The 17626-nt window shown below is 39.0% G+C and overlaps 1 protein-coding gene and 1 pseudogene across 1 annotated transcript; both read left to right on the top strand.

Annotated features, from left to right (window-relative positions):
• Positions 1–6195: 6195 nt before the first annotated feature.
• Positions 6196–7573, top strand: LOC113927168 (RNA-binding protein 34-like). The gene is given in 2 exon segments (XM_027602844.1): positions 6196–7375; positions 7378–7573. Coding segments are annotated over 2 exon segments (1290 nt in total). The 5' UTR covers positions 6196–6222; the 3' UTR covers positions 7515–7573.
• A 1056-nt stretch (positions 7574–8629) lies between these two features.
• Positions 8630–10222, top strand: LOC113928001 (annotated as a pseudogene).
• Positions 10223–17626: the final 7404 nt, after the last annotated feature.

The raw sequence follows: 17626 nt of genomic DNA, 5'->3' as shown, positions 1-17626 counted from the left end.
CTGTTCAGAAGCTTTATTGTTTGATCTAACTCCACTTGTTTATTTTAGCTTTTGTTGCATGTGCTTTTGGTGTCATATCCAAAAAATCATTGCTAAAACCATCATCAAGGAGCTCCTTCCTTACATTTTATTCGAGGAGTTTCATGGTATCAGGAATTATGTTTAAGTCTTTAATCCATTTCAGGTTAATTTTTGTGAGTGGTTTAAGATAGGTGTCTGGTTTCATCTTTCTGCATGTGGTTATTTAGTTTTCCCAAAATCATTTATTGAAGAGATTATCCTTTTTCCATTGAGTGTTCTTGGCTCCCTTGTCAAATAATAATTGACCATATACACAGGGGTTTATTCCTGGGCTCTCAATTTTGTTCCATTGGTCTCTGTGTGTATTTTATGCTGGTGCTATACTGTTTTAATTACTAACACTGTAGTGTAGTTTGAAATCAGGAAGTATGATGTCTTTGACTTTGTTCTTCTCTCTCAGGATTGCTTTGGTTATTTGGGTCTTCTGTATTTCTATAAAATTTTAGATTTTTTTTTCTATTTCTGAGAAAAATTGGAATTTTGCAAAGGATTGAAGTGAATCTATAGATGCCTCTGGGTAATATAGGCATTTTAACAATACTAATTCTTCCCATCCATAAGTGAGGGATATCTTTTGATTACTTGTGTCTTCTTAAATTTATTTCATCAGTCTTGTAGTTTTCTTCACACAGATCTTTCACTTCCTTGGTTAGATTTATTCCTAATCTTTGATGTTTTTGTGAATGAATAGGATAGTTTTCTTTATTTCTTTTTCAAATATTTCATTGTTAGCATATAAAAACACAACAGATTTCAGTATATTGATCTTATATCCTGCAACTTTACTGAATTTGTCAATTAATTCCAACAGTGTCCTTAGGATTTTCTCTATATAAGATCATATCATCTGCAAATAATGACAATTTTACTTCTGATTTGGATGTCTTTTATTTCTTTATTTTGCCTGCTTGCTCTATCTAGGACTTGTAGTACTATGTTGAATAAGGGTCAGAGTGGCCATCTGTTGGTTCACAACCTCCTCAGGAGCTTCCCAGTATAATCTGAAACTGGGCCCTGTATGTGGATGGCAGGGAGAGACTAAAGGAAGAGGTAGACCATTCTAGATTGATAGGTTGCAGGTTTAAGAAGCAAGAGAACTTACACACAGGGCTTGTCTTATGTAGGTTCAAGATGAGTGGATCTCCGCATCTGCCCACCAGGTTTCAAAAGTTTATATAGAGGCCTTACCTGGGTTTAGTCACATATACCAGTCTCCATACCATATCATTATCTCAAGGCTGTGTCCTTGGGGAAGCTTCTGGGAGGTGGGAAGGGAAGTGGAATGCACACTCCAAGGATAAGGGAGCCTTCAATTGCCTGGGTCTAGTTCATGGGTCAACAAGAAGTCATGTTTTCTTGGTGACCTTCCTCAAAACTCAACCCCTTGTGCCTGGCTCTTAAAATCTCACATGCCTCCCCTCTCTTACAGTGTGCCCTGAGCCGCATATGGAGGCAGCTCCTTTGGCTGCTATCTGGCGCATTAGAGGCAGATGCCACAGCAACAGTACAAGCACATGGAGAGAAAGCACATGTTAAGAAAATGATTCCCCAAATTAGTGACAACTTTTTCTACAAAGAGCCCCATAATCTGAACCACTGATTTATTGAGTCCTTATGCTCAGATCACTCAGAGCATTAGCTTGTATCCTCATGTGATTTCCTAAAGATGACTCATTAACAGACTCATCAGTTATGAACATATGACCTTCTGTTTGGGTAATGACATAGGTGACTTCTTGCAAAGCAGTAATAATGTTCAAGGCTATCTTATTTTGGAAGACAGCTTTTCTTAGTAGAGACATTTCAGTGTTCAGTGAGGACAGGTTTTCTTGGGTGTCACTTAAGCTTGCTGGGTAAGTTTTTTAAGGGTTTCCACATGTGCTGTAATAAGCTCTAAGCTGATGGAGGAAAAAGACAGCAGTCAAATGATCCTACTGGTGGAAAACAGAAGGGTTCCCTCTTTCTCTTTCTTCAGTCTCTGTGGGAAGTGTTTTGATGATCTCTTGGGTTGTTTACATTTCAAAGACAAGATAAGACTTTACAACCTCAAGGGATAGAGAAAGAACGCAAATTTTCTGCTAGGAGTTTTTTTTTTGCGTGATTGCTATTTAAAATTTTCCTTTGTGTTAGGGATTGGATAGCATGAGACATTCTATACTTTTCCCCATCAATCACCACAATATCCTCTCCTCCTCTTCACCCTCTTCACTTTTCCAGGGATTCCACCTCTTAGTGTTTTAATTAAGCTTTGCCTCAAGAGCTCAGATCTTAACCCAGCAGCTTGCACCCTCCTGGCTTTGCAAAAGAACACGCTAAGGTCTCCAACTGATTATCCTGTCTTCCCAAGTTATCCCCCAACCCCAAAGCCAGCAGAATAGTGGATAACCACATGTCCTTATCTAATATCAGCTCTTCTTCCAACTTTCTAACTCAATCTTCAGTCTCTAGTTGGGCTGGTGTCCAGCTGAACTATGCAAAGTAGAAGCCAGCCTACTGCAGCAACCATTTGTTTTTCTTTTCTGCCATGTGCAACTGTGCACAGTTCCTCAAACAAAGGCATTAAAGCAGCCAGCATTTTTGGGGCATCCCCACACTCATGTGGCAGTCCATAAGCATCTGACATATGGGCCGCCTCTCCATTCATAGACATTGATGGCCAATTCAGGATTTCCCCTGCAGATGCCTCATTCTCAACGACCATTTCTCTCCTGCCTGGTTCACCAGTTATTGGTTCACAACTTCAGATACTTCCCAGGTGTAATCTGAAACTGGCCCCCAAACACAGAGAGGCCAGAGAGAGACCAAAGAAAGAGGCAGACTACTCCAGATTGGTAGGTGACAAGTTTAATAAGCAAGGGAACTTAAATGAGACGTTGTCTTGGATGGCTGCAAAATGAGATGATCTCTGCACCTGCCCAGCGAGCCTTAAAAATTTATATAGAGGTCTTAACTGGGTTCAGTCACATCTGGTTCAGATGGTCTCAGTACCACATCACTATCTCAAAGCTATATATTTGATGTAGCTTCTGGGAGTAGAGATATCAAGTGGAATGCACATTGTAAGAACAGGAAAGGGAGGTGGTTAGGAGCCTCTAGTTGCCTGGATCCAGTCCACAGGTCATTTGGTGGTCAAGTCCTATTGATGACCTCTCTCAACAGCACCTATGTGTTCTTCCCGGTCTTCAAGAAAAACTTTTAACCATTTACCGTTGATTATGATGTTAGCTGTGAGTTTGTCATATATGGCCTTCATTATGTTGAGGTATTTTTTTTTAGGGTTTTCATCATGAAAAGATGTATTTTTGTCAAATCCTTTTTCTACATCATCAAAATGTAAATATTATTTTTCTCACAATCTATTAATGTGGTGCATCATATTTATTGATTTGTGTATGTTGAACTATCCTTGCATCCTAGGGATAAATCCCATTTGATCATAGTGTATAATCCTTTTAATGTGTTGTTAAATCTGGTTTGCTAATATTTTGTTGAGAATTTTTGCATCTATATTCATCAGGGATATTGGTCTATAGTTTTCTTGTAGTTTCTTTTTTTATTAAAAAAAATTTTTTGAGTGAGAGCGTGAGTGAGTAGGGGAGGGGCAGAGGGAGAGAAAGAGAATCCCAAGCAGGAGTCATGCTCTGCATGGAGCCAAACACAGAGCTTGATCTCATGACCTGAGCTGAAATCAAGTGTTGGATGCTTAACTGACTGAGTCACCCAGGTGCCCTTGCAATGTTCTTATCTATCTTTGGTATCAGGATAATGTTGACCACATAAAAGAATTTTGAAAGTGTTCCCTCCTCTTCAATTTTTTGGAAAAGTTTGAGAAGGATTGGTATTAATTCTTCTTTAAATGTTTGGTACAATTCACCAGTGAATCTATCCAGTCCTGAGCTTTTCTGTTTTGGAAGGTTTGGGATTACATATTTAATCTCTTTACTTGTTGTTGGTCTGTCCAGATTTTCTATTTCTTTCTGATTCAGTCTTGGTGTGTTTATGTTTTTAGGAATTTACCTATTTCTTCTAGAGTATCTTGTCTGTTGGCATATAATTGTTTATAGTTATTTCTTATGATTCTATGTATTTTCTGTGTGTCTTATGCCACTACAATGCTGACATCATTCTCAACAACTGTCCTTAGGTTCATCAGAGAACTAAGGTCACAGGGCAAACTGTTGCCCCTAAAATTGGAGAAACAAGTGACTACAGAGAATTATAGCTTACCAGGAGCAGAAGGCTAGGAACAGAGACTAATTATTGGATCTAGTATTGGAATAAGGAAACTTAAACTTTAATTGGCAAATTGCTGGAGGCTCAGTGTTCATAAGCTTGATAATTAAAAATTAAGAGGGGCCCAATCCTACTTAAGGGGCTTCACACTTTCGTGAGCCTACTCCCAGGAGCCCCACCAGGTGTTCAGAGTGGAAATCAGAGAAAAACTCCCTCTTGTCTTCCAAAGGGGAGGGGAGAAGTAGCCATTTTGAAATATGCACAGAGCCAGAGCATTCTATCCTTCCTAACAAAAGCCTGCCCTCAAGGGATACTATTTTGCTAGAGCCTAACCACCTTGGGATTTACCAGAGTCTAACAGACCTGAAGCATGGGAAATACCCAACTGCAGCCCCCCAAAGCTCCCCTGTCTTACCTAAGGGTACGGGAGTGTGGTGGTTGCCTGAGAAGCACCTTGTGAAAGTCATAGCCTAGGGCACAGGCTCATTAAAAACTGAGATCTAATCGACTAGTTCTGAGAACACTCCCCCTCCCTCCACAGCAGCATGGCTCCTGCACAATAACAGATTACAACTGAAAGGACCACAAGCCTCAGAGCTTATTGAAGAAGTCTCTAGGAAAACCCAGAGATAACAGAGGAGAAGAAAAGCAAGGACACAGGGGAAATTTTAGCTTCTAACACCTACAGCTGCAGCAAAGAGTAAACACAGATAAACTCCTAGCCAGATAAACAAAACTTCACACCAAAAGCATATTTACTTCAGTCCTTTTACCTAGTACATCATGTCCATCTTTCAACAAAAAATTACAAGGCATGCTAAAAAGGAAAAACCACAGCTTGAAGAGCCAGAACAAGCATCAGAACCAGACTCAGATATGGCAGAAATCTTGGAATTATTAGACCAGGAATTTAAAACAACTTTTATTAATATGCTAAGGGCTGTGATAGAAAAAATGGACAAAATGTAAGAACAGATGGGTAATGTAAGCAGAGAGATGGAAACTTGAAGAAAGAATCAAAAAGAAATGCTAGAATCAAAAACACTGTAACAGAAATGAAGAATGCCTTTGATGGGCTCATCAGTGGCCTGGACATGCCAAGAAAAGAATGGGTTTGAAGATGTGTCAATAGAAACATTCCAAATTGAAAAGCAAAGTGAAAAAAAAAAAAGAATGAAAGAAACAGAAGAAAATATCCTAGAACTGTGGGACAATTTTGAAAAGTATAACACGCATATAATGGGAATACCAGAAAAAAGAAGAAAATAACAGAAATATTTGAAGGAATAAGGGCTGAGAATTTTACAAAAATAATGATAAACATCAAACCACAGATCTAGGAAGCTCGGCGAACTATAAGCAGAAAAATTCAAAAACAACAACAACAAAAAATACTTAGGAATTCAACTGCAGAAAGAGCAAAAGAAAAAGAGAAAATCTTGAGAGAAGCCAGAGGGGAGAAAACAACTTATCTGTACAAGGACAAGGTTAAAAATTATTTCAGACTTATCTTCAGAAACTATGCAAGAGACCAAAACAGCAAAAAAGTAAATACCCATGAACCTGCAATTTTGTATCTAGCAAAATCTTCAAAAATGAAGGAGAAATAGACTTTCTAGACAACAAAAAAATGTGTCACTGATAGATCTGTCAAGAAATGTGAAAAGAAGCCTTTTATAGAGAAAGAAAATTATATACATCAGACACTTGGATCTACATAAAGAAAGAATCAGTGTTAGAGAAGGAATAAATGAATGGACTTTTTGGTTCCCTCTCCTGAGGCACTGGCACCATGTCTAGAACCTGGACCCCCACCTATGCTGAATAATACAGAGCACAATGGATTGTTATTTTAAAAAAGAAATAGAAGATTTGGCGCGTGCCGGCCGCTGTCTAGGAAGCCTGGAAATGAGACTGCCGTTGGAAGGGAAGAACAAACGGAAGAAAAAGGGAGGTGCGGAGGAAAGAGACGACCCAGACGACGGCGTTCGCGGGAATCTGACAGGAGACTATGTGGTTGGACAAGTCGCCAGCAGTTTGTTCCAGGGCAAGCGGCCCTCCAGAGACAGCACAGCTCGGCTGGCGTCCCTCTTCAGCTCTTTAGAGCCGCAGCCTCAACCCGTGTATGTGCCTGTGCCGAAAGAGACCACCAAAAAAAGGAAACGGGATGAGGAGGAAGAAAGTACATCCCAAATTCAGAGACCACTCTTGCAAGAACCTTTAAAAAAAACGAAAGCGAAGAAGAAACTTTCTGATGCAGACAAAAAGTTGGCACACAGGGAAAACGCTCTAGCAAGTGCTGATTTAGAAGAAGAAATTCATCAAAAACAGGAACAAAAAAGGAGTAATTCTCAATCTGGTATTAAAGTAGCAGATAAAAAAGTACCTGATGATGGAGATCACACAGTTGTAAATCAAAGAAAGAAAATTGAAATCAACCAAGAAGAGGAGAGATTAAAGAACGAGAGAACTGTGTTTGTTGGGAATTTGCCTGTCACATGTAACAAGAAGAAGCTGAAGTCATTTTTCAGAGAGTATGGACAAATAGAATCTGTACCATTTCGTTCTCTGATTCCAGCAGAGGGAACTTTGTCCAAAAAGTTGGCAGCAATAAAACGTAAAATTCATCCTGATCAGAAAAATATTAATGCTTATGTTGTGTTTAAGGATGAGAGCGCTGCTACAAAAGCATTGAAAAGAAATGGTGCCCAAATTGCAGATGGATTTCGTATTAGAGTTGATCTTGCATCTGAGACTTCATCTAGGGACAAGAGATCAGTATTTGTGGGGAATCTCCCGTACAAAGTTGAAGAATCTGTGGTTGAGGAGCACTTTTTGGACTGTGGGAGTATTGTAGCAGTAAGGATTGTGAGAGACCGAGCTACTGGAATCGGCAGAGGGTTTGGCTATGTGCTCTTTGAGAATACAGATGCTGTTCATCTTGCTCTGAAATTAAATAATTCTGAACTGATGGGAAGAAAACTCAGAGTCATGCGTTCTGTTAATAAAGAAAAATTAAAACCAAACTCAAATCCCAGTTTGAAGAATGTCAGTAAACCTAAGCAGGACTTAATTTTGCTTCAAAAAATGTAGGACCTTCTAAAAGTTTGTTTATTGGAGAAAAAGCTGTTATCATTAAGAAGAAAAAGAAAGGACAAAAGAAAATTGGACAAGCTAAGAAACAGAAAAAACAGAAGTAACCACCCGAAGATTATTTCGTTCCCACTGAGTACTGGTAATAAAAATATGGTAAACCCACAAAAAAAAAAAAAAAAAGAAATAGAAGATTTGCTTTTTCAGTCCACAGCTACAAGCTCTATATTTAAAGATATCAAAATGGACGTAGTGAGTTCTCTGGTTCATGGGAGAGAAGAATCTCCTCCAAATATTCTCAACAAAACTGCAACTAAGAAATGAAAATATGATGGTAGTGATCTCCCTCTCAGCCGTATATTAATGTATTGCATGTACTATGCCATATTAATGAAGCTGCATATTAATATTAATAATGTATTTATTGTGTATTATGCTACAGAACATTTTTTATAGCATTGTGATGCCATTATATTGTGGTTCCATTTTGAGACCAATTTTTCAGTTTTTTTAGGAAAAGAAATTGAATTATTTAAATATAGACATAAGCTCTTTAAAAAACAAGAATGGTTAGCTTTTCAAATTAGAAATGAAAAGGTCACTGAAGCATCCTACAGGTTTTAATTTCTAATAAAGTAAATATTGATGGGTATTACCCACAAAAACAAAAAAATCACTGGGGTCCCCATCCCCTTTTTTGAAAGAGTATAGTGTTCTTGAAACCAAGAGGTGAGGAAACCGCTGTGGATTATTCCCAGCTGTGACTGGTTCATTTTTTTGCTATGATCTCATAAGCAACAACTATTAGAGAATTCCAACCACCTGTTCAAGTACCTGGTTGGCCTAGGTTTTTTGTCCTTTTAACCTACAAAGCTCATTTTGGTGACCTGAGGAATCTGGACCACAGTTAGCTTTATCCCTCTTTGACTTTTGTCCATTTTATTTTTCTCTACTCTTGTTTTTCCTTTTCTGATTTTTTTCTCATTCTTTTTTTCTTTTCTTTTTATTTTTATTTACTTTTTCTTTTTATTCTAATTTTTCTTTATTTTTGTTTTTTACTTTTTTATTCTTTGATTTTTATTTTTCTTACCTTTTTATCTTTCTCATCTCATTTTTTTCATTTTTTTCTTTATTATTTTGATTTTTTATATAGTTGGTTAGTATTTTGGTATTGCTATGTAGTTAGTATTGTTAGTATTCTTAATGTAGTTATCAGGTCACCATGCTGCAAGGCCTCTTGGCCACCTCTGCTGAAAAGGAAACCTATATTGACAACTATTGTCTCCTCTAGACCATCAGCCAGATCAGCTGTACTGAGATGAGGTTGATCTGGAGCATCCTGCCTGGAACAGGTGTCCATGAAGGTCATTAATAAGATCAGCAGAGGTCCTCCAGTGACTTTTCCTTGAAGTCCAGAGCACAATGGCCTTGAATCACCCCAATATCGTGAAACTATTTGAGGTGATTGATACCCAGGAAAGACTCCAGCTGGTCATGAAATATGCTAGTGAAGGAGAGATGGTTGATTACCCACTGTACCACAGCCACATGAAAGAAAGAGGCTTATAACAAATTCCTCCAGATAGTGTCTGCTGTGCATTGCTGCCACCAGGAGGGCATTGGCCACAGGCATCAAAGCCAGAGAACCTGCTTTTGGATGCTGACCTTAATGTCAAGGTCATGGACTTCGGCTTTGGCAACAAGTTTACCTGTGGTAACAAGGAAGATACCGTCTGTGGCAGTTCCCCTGATGCTTCCCCAGAGCTCTTTTGATGGCCCCACAGTGCGTATGTGGAGAGGTGTCATTTTCTATACAATGGTCACTGGGTCCCTGCCTTTTAATGGACAGAACTTCGGAGAGCTGTGGCAATGGATACTGAGAGAAATATGCCACATTCCCATTTACATGTTTGTGGAGTGTGAAAAATATGTTTAAGAAATTCTTATCTTTAACCCCAGTGACAGAGGCATGTTAGAGGAAATCATGAGGGACCCATGGATAAACATTGGTCATGAATAGGGACTGAGCCATTCTCTGACTATAAGGACACCCCACAGACTGAGTCAATGCTGTCCATGGACTACAAATAGGAAGAAATCCAGGACTCACTGATGGGCCTGAAGTATGACAAAATGATGACGACCTGTCACCTCCTGGGCTATAAGACACACCAGCTTGGGCGCCTGGGTGGCTCAGTTGGTTAAGCGACTGCCTTCGGCTCAGGTCATGATCCTGGAGTCCCGGGATCGAGTCCCGCATCGGGCTTCCTGCTCAGCAGGGAGTCTGCTTCTCCCTCTGACCCTCTTTCCCTCTCGTGCTTTCTATCTCTCATTCTCTCTCTCTCTCAAATAAATAAATAAAATCTTAAAAAAAAAAAAAAAAAGACACACCAGCTTGAGGGCTACACCATCACCATGAAGCCCTTGCTTCAGCTGATCCCACCAACAGCTGAGTCCCTCCTCCTCCTGTGAGGTAGAGCCTAAGATCTCTATTACCTCAAGGCCCCGGAGTTTCAGGAACCTGCTATTCCCATTTTGACTTTGTTCTCTAACACAGAAAATAAGTGCCATGAGGACTGGGAGTCAGGTGGAAGGCCAGCAGAACAGCCTCTGTGCCTGTCAGTCCCCTACCTGGCCTGGAGACCACCACCTGCTGCCCAGCCTCCCAGGTGGCCCCTCCTGTGACCTCATCCTCCACCCACAACACCGGCAGCAGTGGGAGAGCCCCCCAGAAAGAACCAACTGTCCCCAAAAGGAAACTCCCTCCACACCCGGCAGCATGGTCAGGACCCGCAGAATTTTCCTGAAGGTATGACCCCAGCCTCTCCCTCTGGCAAGAGCCAGGGCCAGCAGGGGGCCACTGGGAGTTTCCTTACCTTCATAGACAACTGTTTTTCAGGTCATCTGGAAGGACCCAGCCTGCCGCTCAAGACAGAGTGGAGCCCATCAAACATCCCGTGGTGGATGACAGAGGTGATAAAGAATGTCAGGTCAGGCTGTGCTCCCTGCACTTTACATGGAACACGAAGATCCTGAGCTCTATGGGGCCCAAAGATGAGGTGCAGGACATGGCCAGGTGCTGGACACATACAGCTACGGGTATAGGCTGTGCAATGTGTACGGGCTGCTGTGTGTGGGATCAGGAATGTTTTGTGGATGAGGCTGATTGGAGCTAAGGACTGAAGGATAGTTTCACCAGATACTGTAGTCTTACCCATTGTATTTCAGGTACTGATATGGAATGAGACTGTAATGACCAAAACAAATACAAGGGTTTACAGTCTGGAGCAAACATTCATCAAATAATCACATAAATAAATATAAATTTACATGGAAAGCTACCCAAATAACCTATAAGAAAATGGTGAGGTAAATTATAACCAGTTCTTTTAATTTAATGTTATGCAGTCATTGAAATTTATAGTTAAAGAATTGTATGATGATTTCAATAACACTGGGTGCATAAAAAGTAGGGTATAGTCCCTCCTTTATAAAAACAAATGGAAGTTTCCCTGTGCATAGGAAAGTTGATTATATAGCACATTGAACAATGGTTATCCCTGCTGGTGAGATTGTGGAGCATAGAGCATGTTCTCATGTACTGGTTTTGCCAGCTAGCAAGTAGATTTGTTTTTCAACTGTTGAATTTATAATTAGATGCTTTACGTGCTTCAAATGAAGAACTAACATTTTAATGTATTCTTCCTCTTTTAGTTGTTTCTGATTTTAATGAAGGAAGCTAAATGTCCCTGAGGGCTCTTGTTGAGTGGGAGAATGGTTCTTGTGGAAGCCCTCATCCAGTGGGGCTCCTGGAGATGTGACACCCAGGCACCGAGTCCCTCTCCATGCTGCTCCAGCAGAGACTCCTCTTCCTCTGTCTGCTGTGGGTCTTGGTTTGTTTTGGGTTTTGTCTATATTGGAAGATAAAAACTTGTGTCCAGATGGAAAGTTCCAGAAATGCTTCTAGGGATGATGATGGGAGTTTGATTTCCAAGTCAGTATTCCTGGGCATTTGATTTAATCCCTTTGTTATAAATCAGTATTTGGATTGTTCTGGATTAGTTCCATCATTCACAGTGATAACTGCCATCTTCTACCATCCTCACCATACATGATTGTTTAGTTTGAGAGCTTTTCTCTTGGAAGTCACTGATGTGTTATTACTTTTGTTGGCTTTAAAAAGCAATAATTCTGAAAAAAAAATTCTGTTTCCAAATTTTTCATTTTGTTCTTTTGGGACTTTTAAACAGCTGGACATTTTCAAGCTGAAAATTAAAAGTATTTATTATGAAGGAAGGGCTAGTATACCCATAGGGATAGCGTAGGGCATATAATTTGTTATAAGGTGTGAAAATTCTAGAGGCTGTTCCTCTGATCTGTAATATTCCCCCTACCCCAAGGAAGTTTTTCTTTACATTCTATAACTGATTATAAACACTCAGTGATGGGGAGATAGGGCAAGATGGAAAAGAGTAGGGGACCTCGGTTCATCTAGCCCCTTGAATTTAGCTAGGTAACTATCAAATCCTTCTGAACACCCATGAATTCAACCTGAGATGTAAGAAAAGAATTGCTGTCCTTCAGGGAACAAAAGCCACCTAGTACAACTAAAAGCAGCTCACACTGAGCCTGGCCTCCTGACAAGGGGTGGTGCAACCCTGAACAGACAAAGTCACCTGAAAATCAGCACAGCAAACCCCTCCCCCATGGGACCAGCTGGAACATCAGGGGAATACCAAGTTTCCAGAGCATACAGGACCGTAAAACTTCAGCAGTAGGGGAAAATAGTATATAGAAGTTGAGGTTTTTTTCCTCACAATTCATTCATCTTTCAGTTTAAAATTTTCCTTTTCTTTTTTTTCTTTTCACTAGTTTCTTACTTTATCAACTCTTTGTTTTAAGTCTTTTTTTAACTTTCATTTTTTACATTTATATTTAATAGATATATTCTTCATTTTTAGCTTCCTTTCATTGTATTCAATTTTATTTTTGTGTGTATATAAGTTTTGCTTTCTTTATAATTTTGGGATTTAGTGTCTTCTAACACACAGACCAAAATACACTCATGACCTAGTGGATCATCCTGTTTTGTCCACCTGGGAGACTATATTCTCTCCCCTTGCCTTTCTCTTTTTTTCCCCCTTTTTCTTTTTCTTTTCTTTTTGGTTCCTAACCTCTTCAGATTTGTCTAGTGTGTATTTCACTTGGGTTGTGGTTGATATTATTGATTTTATTCTCTTGTTCATCCATTTTTCTCTGGACAAAATGACTAGAAGGAGGAATTCATAACAAAAGAAAGAACCAGAGGTAATATTTTCTGCCACAGATCTAATCAATATGGATATAAGTAAAATGTCAGAGCTGGAATTCAGGATAACAATTATAAAGTTACTAGCTGGGCTTGAAAAAAGCATAAAAGACACTAGAGAATCTCTTAGTGCAGAAATAAAATCTAATCAGGCCAAAATTAAAAATGCTTTAACTGAGATGCATTCTAAATTGGATGCTCTACACCCTAGGGTAAAGGAGGCAGAAGAGAGAGTAAGTGACTTGGAGACAAATTGATGGAAAGGAAGGAAGCTGAGGAAAAGAGAGAAAAACAACTAATGGATTATAAGGGGAGGCTTTGAGAAATCAGCGATACCACAAAATGAAACAATATTAGAATTATTTGGGTTCCCAAGGAAGGAGAAAGAGAGAGGGACAGAAGGTATATTTGAGCAAATCATAGCTGAGAACTTTCTTAATCTGGGAAGGAAACAGCAAGTCCAAGAGATAGAGAGGACCCGTCCCAAAATCAATAAAAATAGATCAATACCCAAACATACACAGGGTATCAGATTGGATAAAAAAAAAAAAAAAAATCCATATGCTGTCTACAGGAGGCTCATTTTAGACCTAAAGACACCTCCAGATTGAAAGTGAAGGGGTGGAGAGTTATTTATCAGGCTAATGGACCTCAAAAGAAACCTAGTATAGCAATCCTCATATCAGACACATTAGATTTTATTTTTTTTAAAGATTTTATTTATTTGACAGAGAGAGAGATAGTGAGAGCAGGAACACAAGCCAGGGGAGCAGGAGAGGGAGAAGCAGGCTTCCCGCCAAGCAGGGAGCCCGATGTGGGGCTGGATCCCAGGACCCTGGGATCATGACTTGAGCTGAAGGCAGAAGCTTAAAGACTGAGCCACCCAGGTGTCCCCCAAATTAGATTTTAAACCAAAGGCTGTAGTAAGGGATGAAGAGGGACACTATATCATACTTAAAGGGTCTTTCCAACAAGAAGATCTAACAATTATAAATGTTTATGCTAAGATACAGCCAATTACATAAACCAGTTAATAACCAAATTAAAGAAACACGTTGATAATAATACAGTAATAGTGGGGGACTTCAACACACCACTCATAGCAGTAGACAGATCATCTAAGCAGAAGATCAACAAGGAAACAAGGGTTTTGAATGACACACTGGACCAGATGGACTTCAGAGATACATACAGAGTACTCCATCCTAAAGCAACAGAATACACATTCTTCTCACATAGTACTAGAAGTCCTCGCCTCAGCAATCAGAAAACAAAAAGAAATAAAGGTATTCAAATTGGCAAAGAAGTCAAACTCTCACTCCTCACAGATGACATGATACTTTATGGAACATTCTTCAGAATAGGTCACATGCTAGGTCACAAGTCAGGTCTCAACCAATACCAAAAGATTGGGATTATTCTCTGCATATTTTCAGGCCACAATGCTTTGAAATTTGAACTCAATCACAAGAGGAAATTTGGTAGGAATTCAAAAAATGGATGTGAAAGAGTATCGTACTAAAGAATGAACGCGTCAGCTAGGAAATTAAAGAAGAATTTTTAAAAATTCATGGAAACAAATGAAAATGAAAACACAACTGTTCAAAACCTTTGGGTTACAGCAAAGGCGGTCGGTCCTAAGACGGAAGTACGTAGCAATACAAGCCTCTTAAAAAATTAGAAAATTCTCAAATACACAAGTTAACCTTACACCTAAAGGAGCTGGAGAAAGAACAGTAAATAAAGCCTAAACCAAGCAGAAGAAGAAAAATAATAATGATTAGAGCAGAAATCAATGAAATAGAAACCAGAAGAACCGTAGAACAGATCCATGAAAGTAGAAGCTGTTTCTTTGAAAGAATAAGATCAATCAACCCCTAGCCAGACTGATCAAAAAGAAAAGAGAAAGGACCCAAATTAATAAAGTCATGAATGAAAGAGGAGAGATCACGACCAACATCAAGGAAACACAAATAGTTTTAAGAACATATTATAAGCAACTATATGCCAACAAATTAGGCAATCTGGAAGGAATGGATGCATTCCTAGAAATCTATAAACTATCAAAACTGAAACAGGAAAAAATAGAAAACCTGAACAGACCCATAACCAGAAAGGAAATTGAAGCAGTAATAAAAAACTTCCCAACAACAGTCCAGGGCCAGATAGCTTTCCAGGGGAATTCTACCAAACATTTAAAGAAGAACTTTTTCTGAAGCTGTTTCAAAAAATAGAAAGGGAAGGAAAACTTCCAAATTCTTTCTGTGAGGCCAGCATTACCTTGACCCCAAAACCAGACAAAGACCCCATCAAAAAGAATTACAGAGTAATATCCCTGATGAACATGGATGCCTAAATACTCACCAAGATACTAGCCAATAGGATTCAACAGTATATTAAAAGGATTATTCACCACAACCAAGTGGGATTTATACCTGAGCTGCAAGCATGATTCAACATTCACAAATCAATCAATGTGATACATCACATTAATAAAAGAAAGGACAAGAATGATCCTATCAAGTGATGCAGAAAAAGCATTTGACAAAATACAGCATCCTTTCTTAATTAAAACTCTCCACAGTGTAGGGATAGAGAGAACATACCTCAATGTCATAAAGCCATCTACAAAAAATCTGCAGCGAATATCATTCTCAATGGGGAAAAAACTGACAGCTTTTCTCCTAAGGTCAGGAACACAACAGGATGCCCACTCTCACTACTGTTGTTCAACATAGTACTAGAAGTCCTAGCCTCAGCAATCAGAGAACAAAAAGAAATCAAAGGAATTCAAATTTGCCAAGAAGAAGTCAAACTCTCACTCTTATCAGATGACATGATACTTTATGTGGAAAACCCAAAAGACTCCACCCCAAAATTGCTAGAACTCATATAGGAATTCAGCAACGTGGCAGGATATAAAATCAATGCACAGAAGTCAGTTGCATTTCTATACACTAACAATGAGACAGAAGAAAGAGAAATTAAGGAATAAATCCCATTTACAATTGCACCAAAAATCATCAGATACCTAGGAATAAACCTAACCAAAGAGGTAAAGGATCTGTACTCCAAAAACTACAGAGCATTTATGAAAGAAATTAAGGAAGACAGAAAGAAATGGAAAAACATTCCATGCTCATGAATTAGAAGAATAAATATTGTTAAAATGTCTATGCTACCCGGAGCAATCTACACATTCAAAGCAATCCCTATCAAAATATCATCAACTTTTTTCACAGAACTGGAACAAATAATCTTAAAATTTGTATGGAAACAGAAAAGACCCCAAATAGCCAAAGGACTATTGAAAAAGAAAACCAAAGCTGGCGGCATCACAATGCTGGACTTCAATCTATATTACAAAGCTGTAATCATCAAGTAATGGTACTGGCACAAAGACAGACACATAGATCAATGGAACAGAATAGAGAGCCCAGAAATGGACCCTCAACTCTATGGTCAAATAATCTTCCACAAAGCAGGAAAGAATATCCAATGGAAAAAAAACAGTCTTCAATAAATGGTGCTGGGAAAATTGGATGGCCACATGTAGAAGAATGAAAATGGACCATTTTCTTAGCCATACACAAAGATAAACTCAAAATGGATGAAAGACCTAAATGTGAGATAGGAATCCATCAAAATCCTTGAGGAGAACACAGGCAGCAACCTCTTCAACCTCAGCCACAGCAACTTCTTGTTAGACACGTCTCCAAAGGCAAGGGAAACAAAAGCAAAAATGAACTAATGGGACTTCATGAAGACCAAAAGCTTCTGCACAGAAAAGGAAACAGTCAACAAAACTAAAAGGCAACTTATGGAATGGGAGAAGATATTTTAAAATGACATATCAGATAAAGGGCTAGTATCCAAGATCTATAAAGAACTTATTAAACTCAACATCCAAAACACAAATAATCCAGTCAAGAAATGTGCAGAAGACATGACCAGACATTTCTCCAAAGAAGACATACAAATGGCCAACAGACACACGAAAAAAATGTCCCACATCATTTGGTATCAAGGAAATACAAATCAAAACCACAATGAGATACCACCTTACACCAGTTAGAATGGCTAAAATTAACAAGACAGGAAACAACAAATGTTGGCAAGGATGCAGAGAAAGGAGAACCCTCCTACACTGTTGGTGGGAATGCAAGCTGGTACAGCCACTCTGGAAAATAGTATGGAGTTTCCTTAATAAGTTAAAAATAAAGCTACCCTATGACCCATCAATATTTACCCCAAAGGTACAAATGTAGTGAACCGAAGGGGCACCTGCACCCCAATGGTCATAACAGCAATGTCCATAATAGCCAGACTGTGGAAAGAGCTGAGATGTCCTTCAGCAAATGAATGGATAAAGAAAATATGGTATATATATATATATATATATATATATATATATGGAATATAACTCAACCGCCAGAAAGGATGAATACTTACCATTTGCATAGATATGGATGGAATTGGAGGGTATTATGCTGATTGAGATAAGTCAATCAGAGAAAGACAATTATATGGCTTCACTCATGTAGAATATAGGAAATAGCACAGAGGATCATAGGGGAAGGGAGGGAAAACTGAATGGGAGGGGAGGGAGAAAAACCATGAGAGACTCTTAACAATAGGAAACAAACTGAGGGTTACTGGAGGGGAGTCGGGTGAGGGAATGGGGTAACTGGGTGATGGGCATTAAAGAGGGCACGTGATGTGATGAGCACTGGCTGTTACATGCAACTGATAAACTGTTGAACACTACAAATGAGACTAATGATGTATTATACATTGGTTAATTGAATTTAAATTAAAAAAAGCAAACACCCAGTGGTTCGTTTAAAGTGACAAAGTTCTGATGGACAGGATGATATTGTACACACCCTGTCTTTTGTGCCACCTAGGACT

The sequence above is a fragment of the Zalophus californianus genome, chromosome 7, assembly GCF_009762305.2.
Source record: "Zalophus californianus isolate mZalCal1 chromosome 7, mZalCal1.pri.v2, whole genome shotgun sequence".
Taxonomy (NCBI): Eukaryota; Metazoa; Chordata; class Mammalia; order Carnivora; family Otariidae; genus Zalophus; species Zalophus californianus.
The sequence above is the reverse complement of the archived record's forward strand: the minus strand, read 5'-3'. Positions and strand labels throughout refer to the sequence as shown.